Source organism: Cupressus sempervirens, chromosome 5 (genome assembly GCF_028749045.1).
Source record: "Cupressus sempervirens isolate cs-2001-9-10 chromosome 5, ASM2874904v1, whole genome shotgun sequence".
Taxonomy (NCBI): Eukaryota; Viridiplantae; Streptophyta; class Pinopsida; order Cupressales; family Cupressaceae; genus Cupressus; species Cupressus sempervirens.
This window is the reverse complement of record NC_143122.1, coordinates 968814221-968829055: the sequence shown is the minus strand read 5'-3', so window position 1 is coordinate 968829055 and position 14835 is coordinate 968814221. Positions and strand designations below refer to the sequence as shown.

Genomic DNA, 14835 nt, shown 5'->3' with positions numbered 1-14835 from the left:
TATCATAATAATGTAAATCTAGTATCTCTAAAACTAATCAATGCATAAAATTAGCTTAAAAGAATTTGACAATGATAATAGAATGTGAACTAGGGGCAGGCACTACATCCACCCCCACTAGAATTAGGCTTACTCCTGGAAGCCCACAAGAATGATAACACTAAAGGACTCACTGTGCGGGTCCCATTGAACCCTTCCCCCCTATAGAAGGATATGACTCTACTAATAACATTACAACACACTTAGAGCAATATGATTCTAGTTTAATAATTAACCAAAAATCATATTGATCCAACATTCATCTTTTAAACAAATACTGAAATAGATCCCCTAGCAATGGATCTAGAACTAGAAGTCATCTCTCCTACAACACCTAAACACAACAACGACATCTAAGAATCCATCATAACCATAGGGTCATAACTACCGACATAAACCAATAATCCAAAAAGTTTTATAAGTTTTCTAGTTCCATATTTAGAATATATATCATTTCAAAGTTTGTTGTTCAACAGTTTGGTTTCAAGTTTGATGTCAATATAAGTTTGTCATTTAAATACGTTGTAATTTTACTAATTGCTCAAGTGATGGCGCACATAATGCCCAGAGTTCCCAATGTTGAAACTCAGGCTCTGATACCAGATGTAACGCCCCGCTCGGGAACCCAAGAGAAATAAACCTAACATGTTACAATGTTTATTGAACTATTTTTTTTTTTTAAAGTTTAAACAACATCAAGATAACATTAATGCGGAAGTAATATGAACATACACAACAAATACACATTTGCAATTACAAATATAGTTTCAATTCCTCAAAGGTTCCTTTACGTTGAGTCACATTTAATAATCTTAAATTAATTAGTTTAAGTTTCAAGTACAATGTCTCAAGATCATAAAGGAATAACAAATACATAGTCGCATAAGCAAATGCATAAGTATAAACAATACAATGAAAGTACATCCAATCAATAACATCCACTGCACATGTCGCAGGGTATGTGAAAATAGATACTGTACAACAGAATACATGATAACATATATACTTCATCTGAAAAGAAGTCTCTGAGATAAGAAGTAAGAATGATAAAGGTACATCTTCTACAATGAACATCCAACAGCTGGCAATGTGAAGGGGGACCCAAATGGTAAGAAGGCTCTACCTCCCGACCGCGTGGTTACCTAGTCAGGCTTCCACTCCCACCGTGCAGGGAAGATAATGAAGGATCCACAAACGGCTATCAAACATAAAACATTCCTAGGCATGGAATTCCTAATAGCCAAAACTACCTCAAAGGTAACACATGCTACTCAAGAAGATAAAATAAACCAGAAAGAAAGAACACTCAATCCAATACTGACATCACATAACCAAACATCATACACAAACCAATTATAAACCAAATACCAAGATCACAAGATAAAGTCAACAAAAGATAATCCTCCTCAAGTCAAAAACCACATGTCAAAAGTACAACATAATGAAACACCAATCATCATCAATGAAAGTAAGTAACCACAATAAACACATCCAACAATAGATACACCACCAACAATAAGTACACCACATCCAACAATAAGTACACCACCAGAGATACACAAAAACTACAGAGGAGACTTAGGCTACATACTAGGGAGTGTCATCACATGGCTGCTTGAGTTACCCTGGACTGATCTCTTAAGAGACCCTGGACCCTCAAGCGTCGAGTTACCCTGGACTGGTTACTATGAACTCCGGACCCTCAACATCACACATATGGAAACTAGAAAGCCCTCTCAAGAAGACGAGGTACTCATCTCATTCCCATCCTTAGTCTATACAAGCACTCAAGGCATGGGTAAATAAAAAATCTCTAACTTATCTTTTTAGTGTGTTTTCCCCCCCATAAATTTTAATTACTAGGTTATCACTTATTACATAACTTGCATTAGGTTACCCTGGTACTGACCACTTTGGGTCCCGGACCCCTATGCAAGCCACTCCCAAGTCACATACCTAGACAACCTCTCCTAAGCACATAAAAACATAGTTGTGTCCCATACCACAACACCCATAAAGATCAAACTTGGTTCCTTAACAGACAACCTGATAACAAGATGGATCAAACTAAATCCAAATATACATAAATGCTCACAAAACAAATCTCATAAGTATAAACTCCAATTTGAATCACAAGAATCATCATAACATCTAGCCACATAATAGTATCCAAGAAATCTCACAAAACCTCTGGTGTACATCCTAGACTGGTCGACATCTAAACAACACCAAAATCCAAAAAGAAATATAGACAGTACATAGAAAACATCATAGTCTCACAATTGGATTTGATTGATAATATATTGTTGAATTAATGTAAGGTTTCAATTTTTCGTTTTCAATATAAGTTTCAATTTGCGTTTCAATCTATGTTCAAGTGTATACGATTCTCAGTATTACTCATACAATACACCCGTGTATTTGTTTGAATTAAGGTTTTAAATTTCCAGTTTAATACATGTTTTCAAGTAAGTAAGTTTTTCAGTTAACCTTCATAATTAACCCTTGCAAATAAACTCATTCTTGTTCATATAATAACATATCAAGACTTAGAAGTAATATTAATCATTTATTAAATTATTCGATTACTAAATAGAAATATTTCCCAATTCCATTAATAATTCAAATGGTTAAATAGTAAATATTATTAACCATATTAATTGCATTAATAAAATTAATAAACATTATTACATTTTAAAATTAATAAAAAATAAATTAATAAACATAGCGTATTTTTTTAAAAGCCCGCCGGCTTTATAAAGGGCCGCCGGCCTCCCCTTAAAGGGGCTGCCGCAGCCTGCGTCAGCAGCGTACGACGCCGACAGGGGTTATAAAAAATTTTTTTTTTTATTTCTTTTTTTATAATTTCGTTTTTTTTTTTTTAATTAATTTTTTTTTAATTTATTTATTTTATTATTATTATTATTATTATTATTATTATTATTTTTATTTTTATTTATTTATTTTTTTTTTTTAACTAAGTCAAATTTCAATAATTTTGTTTATTAGAAGAACAACCCTTCTAATAAATTTAGATAAATTATTATATATGAAAATTTTAAGAATTGTATTATAATTCTATATTCTTTATTTTATAATATTTTTCTCAACGAACTTCATAACAATATTATTTTAATATATACATATTTTAATAACATTTACGATATTAATCTGATAGGAAAAATAAATTGAACCCTTCGAATTTTCAATCCTAAGATTTTCATTTCCAAAAACAAACCCCTTCCAAATTTAAATTTCTTAATTCCATTTTAATTCAAAACCCAAATTTCAATTTAATACTAAATTTCTTTCAGAAGTAAAACAAGGTTTTCTAAATAGTTTTTCAATCCCGATTCCTAGAAGAAATCAAATCGTAAAAGATTCAGAAGAAAGGTAGCAAGATTCATTCAATAAAATTTGAGAAAGCAATTTCCAACAAGCACGAAGAAGACAAAGATCCGAAAGTGTTTCTAGAATGGTTCACAAACCCTACCTTGATCTGATGCTAATAATCTGGTGAAACCCTTGCTAATCCGAACCCTTCCAAGCTTCCAAAGATTTCTTTGCTCCCCTTTCCAAAAGTGTGTTCCCTGAAAACCTGTCCCCCTAATAATGACCCCAAAACCCTCTAATATAGAATTTAATTACCTTTAGGGTTTCTGTCTCCACAACTCTAAAATAATAATTATTTTATTTAATTAATTCTTCATGCACAATTAATTCGCTTTTAATTAAAATATTATTTTATTTTTCCTTCATGCACTTTAAGTGAACTGTTAAATTACTTTATTTAACTAGCCACTTGACTTCTATTTTAATCAATTTATAACTTATAAATCTCATGCGTACTTAATGCGATTAAATATCTTTATTATTTTCACTTGTTTAATCTTTTCAATTAATTTCTTTTATTTTCATCTCATGCATAAATCATGCGAACTATAATCTTTATGATAATTAAATATCTTTTCACTTTTGATTTCATTTTTAGAAACTTAATTGATAAAATATTTATTAACTTAAATAACAATAATATTTAGCATTTATTTAAAAATGCACTCTAAATATATTATTATTAAATTAAATAAATATAATCAATCACGTTCTAAATTTAAACTTTAACTTTTATCTCCAATATTTAATTCTCTCTTATTTAATTAATTAATTCATGCACAATTAATTTTCTTTTTAAATTAAAATATTCTTTTATTATTCCTTCATGCACTTTAAGTGAATTGTTAAATTACTTTATTTAACTTTCCACTTTACTTTACTTTAATAAATTTAATAACCTTTTTAAAATCTCATGCACACTTTCTTAGAATATCTTTATTAAGTTCACATGTTTTTTTTATCTTTTAAATTAATCTCTTATATTTAAAACTCATTCATGCGAACTTAAATCTTTTCCATAAATTAATATCTTTTCCTTTTTAATATATTTTGAACGTTTAATTTGATAAATATTTATTAACTTAAATAACAATAATATTTAGCATTTATTTTAAAATGAACTCTAAATATATTATTATTAAATTAAATAAATATTATCATGTTCTAAATTTAATCTTAAAACTTTTATCCTCCAATTCAATTCTTTATATTTAATTAATTTCTTAATTAATTAAATATAATTAAATATTCATAATATCATAATAATTCTCCATTAAATTAAATTATTAATTTAATCTATTAATTAGACTTAATTAATAGAAAATACGTCAAAGACTCACAAAACAACATACGCATAAAAATGCTCACGGGTTTTAAAAAGGGTTTACAGTCTGTTACGAGTCCTCCTTGCAGGACAAGTATTATAGGCTTATGGCTAGGATTGGACCTGATCATTATCTTCCTATTCTCACCATTTGAGTATTTGTAATAGGGCACGCTCATCCTGGCAATTCAGGGAAGTCGATGCCCGGTACCTACATCCTGCATAAAACACGAGCATGTACATGTATATAATATATCTAAACTAAACAGACAATGGCGAGGAGTGGTTCATCGTGTAGATCTCGACTAGCAGGTGACTACGACTCCCTCCCTTAACCACATCAAACACGTAAGACAGAAAGATAAAATAAACACACACACCATACACATGCAAGTATGGGGTAAGTATAATAATCACAAATCTAAGATCAAATGCGTACATATAATAATGCATCTCTATCAATACAACATAATCATCATTAAAGACATCATGTTAACATTTTTATGAAAGAAACCACATTTACTAACTAGGATCATCAAAATACCATTAACAACACATGAATGAAATCAACTAAGCAATAATAACCGATGCATTTGTAATCAAAGTCATGAAATAATATCATAATAATGTAAATCTAGTATCTCTAAAACTAATCAATGCATAAAATTAGCTTAAAAGAATTTGACAATGATAATAGAATGTGAACTAGGGGCAGGCACTACACATAGAACAATAATGAAAACCTTAAACCCCAACTCTAATTGTAACCATGATCCTAATCTTGAGCCTAAGTATAAACCAAACCCTCTATTTCTAATCCTAACCTTGAGACTAAGTATAAAAGAAAGCCTTTATTTCTAATCCTAACCATGGTATGAAGCCAAACCCTAACCAAATACTAAACCATAATTCTTGATCCTAATTGTAATTTCTTCTCTAACCTTAAATCCTTGCCCTAACCCTAATCCTACCCTTAACTAAAGAACCATGATGAAATCCCTAAATCTTAACATAATTTTAACCATAATGATACATTCTAATCCTAACCCTAACCATATTCCCAACCCTAGTACTAATTGTGATCCTAAAAAATATTGTAATTCTAACTCAAATCTAAACCCTAACCCTAATTATAATTTTATATGATAATCCTAATCACAATCTTAAACCTAACTCTAATCCTAACATTATCTATATCATATGCCAAGCCACAGACCCAACCATAATGTAGATCCTAACTACAATCATAACTCCAATCCTTACCCTAAACCCTAGCCAGAAACCTAATTCTAACTACTATGAAACCCTAAAAGTAACCCTAAACATGATATTAACCCTGATCTTAATTCTAAATCTAACCCTAAACCTAAACACCATCCTTAATCCCAAAACTAATGATAACCATAAATGAAATGCTAACACTAACCATAACGTAACCTAATTGTAACCTAAACCATAAACATAAACCCTAATATTAGTCAAAGTCCTAATCCTAACCATAATCCTAACTCTAAACCTATGAGATTGACGAAAACCCTAAACCTAACCCTAATTCTAACTATAACCCCAAACCCAACCCTAACCATAACTACGATTCTGACTTGGACCCTTTGTATAATTTGAACCCTAACCCTAACCATGTTATGGACCCTAACCCTAACAAAAGTCTAAACCATAATATTAAATCTTAACTCTACTCTCAACCTTAATACTAAATCCTCACCCTAGCCTTAACGTGAAAATCATGATGAAAACACCAAGCCTAAACATAATTATAACCATAATGCTAAACCCTAATCAAATAATTATAACCCCGAACACGAACCTTAATCTTAACCATAACTCTAAATGCTAACCCTAATCATAGCCCCAGTCATATTAATTTATTCAATTTGTTATGCGCATTGTGATTACTACTAGCAAATATATAACCTATCTATACAATACGTTGAGATTTATTGAGGCGTTGAATTTTTTCAACTTTGAATGATGAAAAAATTCAATGCCTCAATACATCTGTATATATAGATTATATATTTGCCAAAAATAAAGTTGAAAAAATCCAACAACTCAATAGATCTATATATAGATTATATAGTTGCCAGTAATAAAATATACAATAATTCAAGTTAGAAAATATGTTAAATTTATAGATAGTTTCACCTATGTATTTTTAAAGAGGTTAAAAGTAATTATTATTATGATAACTGATACTAAACTATTAACAATATTATCTAACGTTTCAAAATAGAAGTCAAAATCCCTCCCTAAGACTCGACGCTGCCATATGACCGTGTTTCTTTCACCGGATCATGTCGCGAATAGACAATGGAGGATTTTATTTAACACATAGTGAATCTCTATCCGAAGTCTAGGGTTTTAGGCTTGAAAATTTGCACATCCTAGTGCAGAACCGGGTCCTTGTTTTCTCAGCAAATTTATAGAGTCTGATCTGCTTACCGGTGCATTTCGGTATTTTTTTCGCCATTTCTGGAGCGCGATCAGTGAACTTTCCTATTCGAAGGTTTTTCAATACTACAAAACCAGGATATATATTTTGACGGATCAAGTAAGAAATGCATTTTTGGACTTGTTCCTTGTTACGTTTAAATACTTATTCTGTAAATATCTTCAGGTTTATATATTCTTTAATCTTTTGTCACTTGATTTTTAATCTTTTATTAGTGCTAGCCTTTGTAAAAGTTTTGTGCCATATCTGAATTAGAGAGTTTTTAACATAGGTTCTACGCATTTCTTTACAACGATGCTGGCCAGGGATTCTATAGTTAGGTTTTTAAAATGAAGATGCATTTAGGGTTTGCTTTGGATTCAAAATGGGTTTGGGGATTGAGGTTTCATGTGTTCTGCAAGTCAAATTTTCATTTTTGCGTTAACCGTTGTATTACTTTTATCTTCGTTGAAGGAATTCAGAAGTTATTCATCCGAAGTTTGCCTTAATTGGTGGGTTTTGTAAATTTTTATAGGTTTTCTTTTCTTGCGAACTCTTATTTTGAAATTTTGATAGAAGTTGTCTCGGCCTTATTTGATTTTGTTTATTCAAGTTGTATTTTGCGTATTTTTTAAATTGCTTGAAGAATCTTGTATAATGTTATGTTGAAGATGTTGTTAATCTGTTGGGTTTTTAAGGATTAAAAATGTGTCTTGCAGAAGGGTTTTTTATTTGTCAATTTTATGGTACTGGATATTGTAATGGAAAAATTAATTTTCCATCTTATGCAAATTGTACATTAAAAGGAGGAGTTTTATTGCTCGGTAATCCTTATATGGTGTTTGGCTAACATTGTGGTTGACCGTTTTATAGTTTTCAAAAAATCCGTGTTTCTGAGTTTCCTGGATAGGAGGTTGTGGGAACATGGTTTTGGGGATGGACAAATATTTCCAAATTTTGGGTATGTCAGGGTAGAGCCATTGAAATTTAAGCAATTGAACTATTAAAAAATAAATCCACGTGTGTTGAATTTGCAATGAGAACTCTCCCCTTTACCTTTTCAGGCTCTTTAATTCTCCTAAAAACTGAGCTCTTTAATTATGAACAGAATTCCAAATACAGTGATGGTCCTGTCTTGAGATAAGTGTATTTTTCCTCAAAGCTGTTTGAGTACTGTGCATTTCACCCGAACTCTGGGGATGTGGGTATGCGGAACACTGATATGGATCATATCACAGAAGACATTTCTAAGTTAATTTTACATGAATAAATGGGTTATCTTTGATGCAACTGGGTGAATTTGGACCTTATTTTTGAGATCTGTGAACCCAAGTCAAAGCCCAAACTTACTCTTAATCTAATTTCTGGAATAAAATTAATCTATACATGCCTTCTTGCGGACTAGGTACTTGAATATGTTAATAAGCTAACATTATAAATTTATATATATGCCGCAACACTTGGAACTCAAAAAGATGCAAAATATCATTGCTCTCCTGAATAATGTATAGGGGTGTGTGTAATGGACTTTGGCAACTAGTTTTGTGATGAGGAATTGTAGATTTCATGGTTTGTTTTGCAGTGATATTCTATAATATAGTGCTGACATTAACCATAAGCAGACTCTCAAATCAGCATTTGCAGAGCACTCCTTTTCTATTAAGCATCATATTTGTCTTGAGAGCACCCAAGTTTCTTTGAAAGGAAGTTTAGAGAAGCAATTGAAATTCACCACTACCCAACCAACCTCATTGTGGTGACAGTTGGAGCATCAATGCTTCTTGACATCCTCTGTTAACCAAACCCAGATAGTCTCTCTTAGTCTTGCCCTTCCTTTACTTGCATCTTTTCTCTCCTGGCTCTTCTTGTCTCTCCTCCTGTTCTCATGCTTGTGTCCCCCTCCCTTTCTCATTGCTCTTGTGGCTCCCTTAGTCTTCCCTTTCCTTTCCTAGCATCTTTTCTCTCCTGGCCCTTCTTGTTGCTCCTCCTGTTCTCATGCTCGTGTCCCCCTCCCTTTCTCATTGCTCTTGTGGTTCCCGCCATGGTTCTGTTGTTATCTGGTGTCCTTCTTGTCCTTCATTCCACTCAGGTGCTCTAGTGTATCCTTCTCTCCTGACCCTTCTTGTCTCTCCTCCTGTTCTTATGCTTGTGTCCCCCTCCCTTTCTCATTGCGCATGGTTCTGATGTTGTCTAGTGCCCTACTTGTCCTTCATTCCACTCAGGTGCTCCAGTGTATCCTTTAGTTTTTGGTTGGGTGTTATTTTGGTGCTTATTGAGGTTGTAAGTTAGTGAGTGTATGCATGCATTTGTATATACTATATATGCATCTCTCTTTGATATTTTTGCATTTCATATGTATAGATATGGGTGGTGTTTTATAATTGTATTTTTTAATTTTTAATTTTTATTTGTATTTATTTTATATTTGTTTTTGTTCTATCTTTTTGGGTTCTTCCTCTTGAGTTTTGCTTTTATTCTTATAATTATTATAATTAGTCATATCTTTTTATTGTAGTATGTATGTCTGTGGTTTATTTTGTATATGTGTTTTTCTATTTTTGTTCAAAGTTTTTGTGTCTATTTGTTTAATTACTAGTGTTTTGATTTTTTCTGTGCCTATAGGGGTGTAGCTTTTTGTATGATTATTTAGTTTTAGTTTTGTGTGGTTTGTCTTTTCGTTCATTTAGTCTTGTTGTTTACTTTGTTCTTTTGTATTATTTTTGCGTATTTAAATAGTTGTCTTGCTTTAGATTTCATTCAGTTATTTATACTATTTTTATTCTTATCATTTTTATTTTCATCTCAATTTTATTATCATTGATCAATAAGAGGCCGAATTAAAGATTAATTATTATGTTATTAAACTCGAGTAGACTTGAACCCAAGATCTCCCAGATAAGAGGCTCATGAGTTACCATTGTAGGCTCTTGCCTGTTGTTTGTTGTTGTTATTATTTATTATTATTATCGTTATTGTTGTTATTATTGTGGTTTTTGTTCTTAGGTTTGTTAAATTTATCTTCCTTATACAATTTTAGTTCTATTTGCAACAATTCATTTTTGTTTCCTTAAAGTTCTTCTTATCTGACGATGAATTGTAGAGTGTGATTGAAAGTATTTTTACAAAAAAATGCCAGAGTCAACTCCAAAATAAGCTGCATCACTCTACATTAATTCTTACCAAATTTTATAGGACCTTCATAAGTTTTTTTATATAGAGGTTCTCATTAACAATCAATTTTATAGGACTTCCATAATTTACGAATTCTTTATATAGAGGCTCAAATTAACAATCATTCTTCTATTGTATTTCAAGGCAATTTTCTGTTTGAGTAAAGTTGAAACTGTTTATTTTTATTCTAATCTTTGAATTTGTGCTGTTTCTTTTGTAGAAATGTCTCGTGTATATGTTGGTAATTTGGATCCTCGGGCCACCAAGCAAGAGCTGGAAGATGAATTTCGGGCGTTTGGGGTTCTCCGCAGGTATGATAACAGTAACATAATAGGATCTTCTCCCTTCTCATGTGATGAAAGTCAAATGCTATGCATGGCTGACATCATATATGGAAATAGGATCGTTTTGGTGGTTATTGTCTGGGGTGGGGTTAGTTGCGGTGGTCAAGCTTTTTGTTGACCTAATGACTTTCTTGTTTTCAGCATCTTCTGATATACTTGGCATGTTTTTAGTTTTTAGTTTTCCTTGTCTTGATTGTTATTAATTCGATTTTACTGTACAGCGACTCATGGTAAGCGCATAGATTGTTCAGTTTTCCAAATAAAATGTTGTGTTTTCTGTAACTTGCATTGTTATGAAGGAAGATTACGTTCAATATCTTGTAATTTTCGTGAATTTTACACAGTATCTGGGTCGCTCAAAGGCCTCCAGGTTATGCATTTATAGAGTTTGATGACCGCCATGATGCCGAGGATGCAATTCGTGCCTTGGATGGTATGAGTACTCCTCGAGAGCCTATTATCATTGGATTGTTGAATTACATAAAAATGAGCATTATAGAGATTTCAGAAATTGAAACCTGATGCTACAATCAATACATATTGTAAGGCTCTTAGATATTGTTTGTTTATTTCTATAGGTAAACATGGCTGGCGAGTTGAGATGTCCCGAAGTTCAAGAGGTGGGGGTGGTGGCGGGGGTGGCGGCGGCGGCGGCGGTGGCGGTGGTCGGGGACGTGGTGGTGGAAGTGATCTTAAGTGCTATGAATGTGGCGAGTCTGGCCATTTTGCTCGGGAATGCCGTTTGCGGATAGGTTCTGGAGGTTTGGGCAGTGGTCGACGTCGAAGTCCCAGTCCCCGACATAGGCGTAGCCCAAGCTATGGTAGTAGAAGCCATGGAAGAAGAGTTCAGAGCCCATCTTACAGTCCCTATCGTGGAGCTTATGGGGATCGGAATGGCAGGTAAGGTTATTATCAGGTAGAAGGAACTGCAGCCATTTGATTATTTTGCAGTACATCACTACATTTTTATCTCCCTTTTGTTTACAGTAGCCGCAGTCCACGTAGAAGCCGCTCTCCACGGCGTCGAGGCTACTCACCTCGACCAGCACGAAGTTACAGTAGGTCACCACCACCTCGTCGTAGTCATCGGGTGTCTCCTTATGCCAAAGGGTGTGTGGTTTTTTATGACTTTCAGCTGGTTGTACTCAGTGAATTCTTTTCAACTTCCCTTTCTGTCTGAATCTATGAAGATGTTATTTTGCAGGAGTCCTCGTAGAAGTGGTTCACCTCGTGTGCAATCATCCCCACCTCGCCGAGATCGTCGAGCATCTCCTTATGGCCGTGGGTGTGTAGTTTATGACCTTACATATTGTTTTTACTTATGCTATTTTATTTATATCTACTTGTAATAAACACTAACTCTTTAGTTGATGATTGCAGAAGTCCTGTTGGCAGAGGTTCTTATAGAAGTCGCTCGCCTCGTCTGCAATCATCTTCACCTCCTCGTGATCATAGAGCTTCACCATATGCCAATGGGTATATGATTATAATTTATCATTAACTAGTTTTAACTGATTGTATGGTTTATTTTATATTTTCTGCTGATTCACAAAAGCACTAAAATGTTGAAGTCGATGATTGCAGTAGTCTCATTGGCCGAAGTCCTCATAAAAGTGGCTCACCTCATCTTCAATCACCTGCACCTCATCCTGAACCTCAGGTCTCTCCTTATGTAAACGGGTACGGTGTTTATGATTTTGTTCTAATTGATAACTAATTCCATTTATTTTCATTTTTTTGGTAAGAAACTAAAACTGAGAAGTTAGTTTTTGCAGAAGTCCCACTGATGGAGATCAGAGCCATGCGCGTAGCTGAATGTGCAAGGGGGATGTGTTGTAATATATAATTACTTTCATAATTTGGAAATTTTGAGAATCAACGTCCGAGACAATGAGGAATCTGCAATTGGCTGCTCTCTTGGATTTTTGGCATTTTTGTTAGCTCAATGGCTCACTGTGTTTTTAATTATCGGCTAGTTTCTGCCTAATGGATTGACACAGTCATAGGCTGCTTGATATATGCTGGACTCTTGTTGCAGCCTATTCCTCTGGTCACCATTATATGGTCTCATCACTTCCTGCCATTTGGATAAGTTTCTTTCCTGTTTTTCCCTCTTAATTTTTCTTTTAGATGTTTTTTTGGTTTCCCAATGACAATTAAATATTTTGGTTGACATGTTAAAAATATGTTGGTTCATATAAGATTGAGAGAAATTTTACTAAGGCACTTACTTGTTTATGTGTTCTGAGGTGTGATCTTTTTAAAACGGATGGCATCGAACTGCACTGCATCTCCTCCTTGTATGGGTAGTCAGCCTCTCTGCTTCATGTCATCTCCTGGATAGTGTGCTTCTCCATTCCTTCTGGTTTCCTCAATTGCATGACTCCTGCAATCATAGATACATGGTTTGGCCCAATTGAATATGTCTGGAGGACCGTGCCAAACCTGCCAACATCCTTGCAGCCCTTCTTTTGTCACAAACTCTATTTAACAGCCCATGACACGATATCACTCTTTTCTAGCTCATCTTCTACTTGTGTGCTTCGCAAAACAAGATGAACATCACGTAGTGACTATTTCTATGGATTGAGTTGTTGGCACTTGGTGTATTGCGGGTCACAAATCAGACCGCATAGCAGAATTTGATTCTGAAGAATGCTTAATTGTCCAATATGCCCGAAGGGCCGCCTATGACCTAGATTTTGGAGAGTCGAGAGTTAGTTCTTCTCTTCAATTATTGTATGGTAGTACTCTGTTCAAATGTTGTATGGTAGTATGATGTAACAAAATCTGGAATACCGAATATGGGACATAGACACATCACTTTTATGTTAATTATCATCTTTTATTTCTGTGCTTGCACATAATTTATTAGCTATTATTGTTTGAAACTTCTTGAAAGCTTTTCATAATTGTGAGCATAATAAACCTTCTCAATCCTAACATTAGGGAACATTGTAGTTTGTACGTTTTAGGTAAACAGTTTTTGCCCTGAATTACATTGCTCATGTGAATTTATAATGTATTTAGAGAGTCCTTTGAGCCTGGCTTTCGATTTTGCTTTTCCCAACTGTGCTAATCCATTTTTGACCTTTTAGGCTGTTGGCAGAAAGAATGGTCACGCGTTAGATTTATTGCACATAGATTAAATCATCAAAAGACATCATGTACGAGCTATTTCTGGGCACCTCTTATGAGGAAAAGGCCACAGAACATATCAGCAATATCAGCACAGCATTGATGCTGGCAGTCTTCTGATTCCATATCTTTTTACTGGGTATCCTTCTATGTTTTGTTACTGTCATTTGCCTCACTTTAAATGGCTTGAAGTATAAAACCACGTTGCATGCTCAACTGTTATGGATTCTCTCTTGAAATGTCTCCCTTTCTAGTTTTGATTGAATTCTAGCCCCAATTTTCAATTCCCTGCTGTCTGGTGGGATTTTATTGTGAAGCTGTAATTGCGAGTCCATTCTGAGATGACTCATGGATCGTCTTGCAGCTTTACTTTGTGAAATCTCCATATAAATGCTTACCCTGTCAAATCCAAAATGAAATATTAAGTAATGAGCTGCGAATTGTAAGACTCCATGGATAATTCCATGGCTGATATTTGTTTGTGGGATGTATATAATTAAGATCCTTCTAATGATAACATTTTGAGACGGTAAGATTGAACAAACTAGCTGCTAATTTTTTGTTGTGATATCATATGCCTGTATCTTATCCTGTTCAACGTGCTTGTGAGCTATTATATATACGTGGCCCATTGATATGTCAAGTCTATGTTTCAAACTAATTTCTTCCGGCATGTTATGTTTGCTGAGATGCAGTTATTTCGCTCCACTACATTTGGAAATTGGCGAATCTTTTTAGTTCTTTTGAGCTCCTTTGTAGTGTGATTTGAAATATTGATTAAAAAATGGGCACAATCAAAACTCACAAAATTCAGAAATAATTGATTTCCTCACAATTCTTAATAAACATATTCCAATTTCCATCAAGTCAATTCAAATAAATCTACAATAAGTTTAAATCTATCAGAACTTTTAAAACTAATTTTAATCCATAAATTCAAAATCTAGCAAGTCCCCGTAAGAGTAATTCTTGAAATG

General features: G+C 33.5%; 1 protein-coding gene across 2 annotated transcripts; it reads left to right on the top strand.

The window, feature by feature from the left end:
- The first annotated feature begins 7127 nt into the window (after positions 1 to 7127).
- Positions 7128 to 13555, top strand: LOC149559176 (serine/arginine-rich splicing factor RSZ22A-like). 2 transcript variants are annotated; one of them, XM_089833091.1, is made up of 9 exons: positions 7128 to 7325; positions 10597 to 10687; positions 11065 to 11153; positions 11299 to 11620; positions 11708 to 11830; positions 11925 to 12005; positions 12101 to 12196; positions 12308 to 12400; positions 12496 to 13555. In XM_089833091.1, exons 2-9 carry the CDS (start codon positions 10599 to 10601, stop codon positions 12533 to 12535), a joined length of 933 nt encoding a protein of 310 aa, XP_089689217.1. In that variant the 5' UTR covers positions 7128 to 7325; positions 10597 to 10598; the 3' UTR covers positions 12536 to 13555. The 2 variants fall into 2 exon arrangements, with proteins under 2 accessions (XP_089689217.1, XP_089689216.1); XM_089833090.1 differs by having other exon boundaries at positions 12305 to 12400.
- The last annotated feature ends 1280 nt before the right edge of the window (positions 13556 to 14835 follow it).

Coding starts and splice junctions, on each gene's coding strand:
- LOC149559176 (XM_089833090.1), top strand. CDS start 10,599: ATGTCTCGTGTATATGTTGGTAATTTGGATCCTCGGGCCACCAAGCAA. Junction 11,154..11,298: donor TGCAATTCGTGCCTTGGATG/GTATGAGTACTC, acceptor TTATTTCTATAG/GTAAACATGGCTGGCGAGTT. Junction 12,006..12,100: donor GCATCTCCTTATGGCCGTGG/GTGTGTAGTTTA, acceptor TGATGATTGCAG/AAGTCCTGTTGGCAGAGGTT.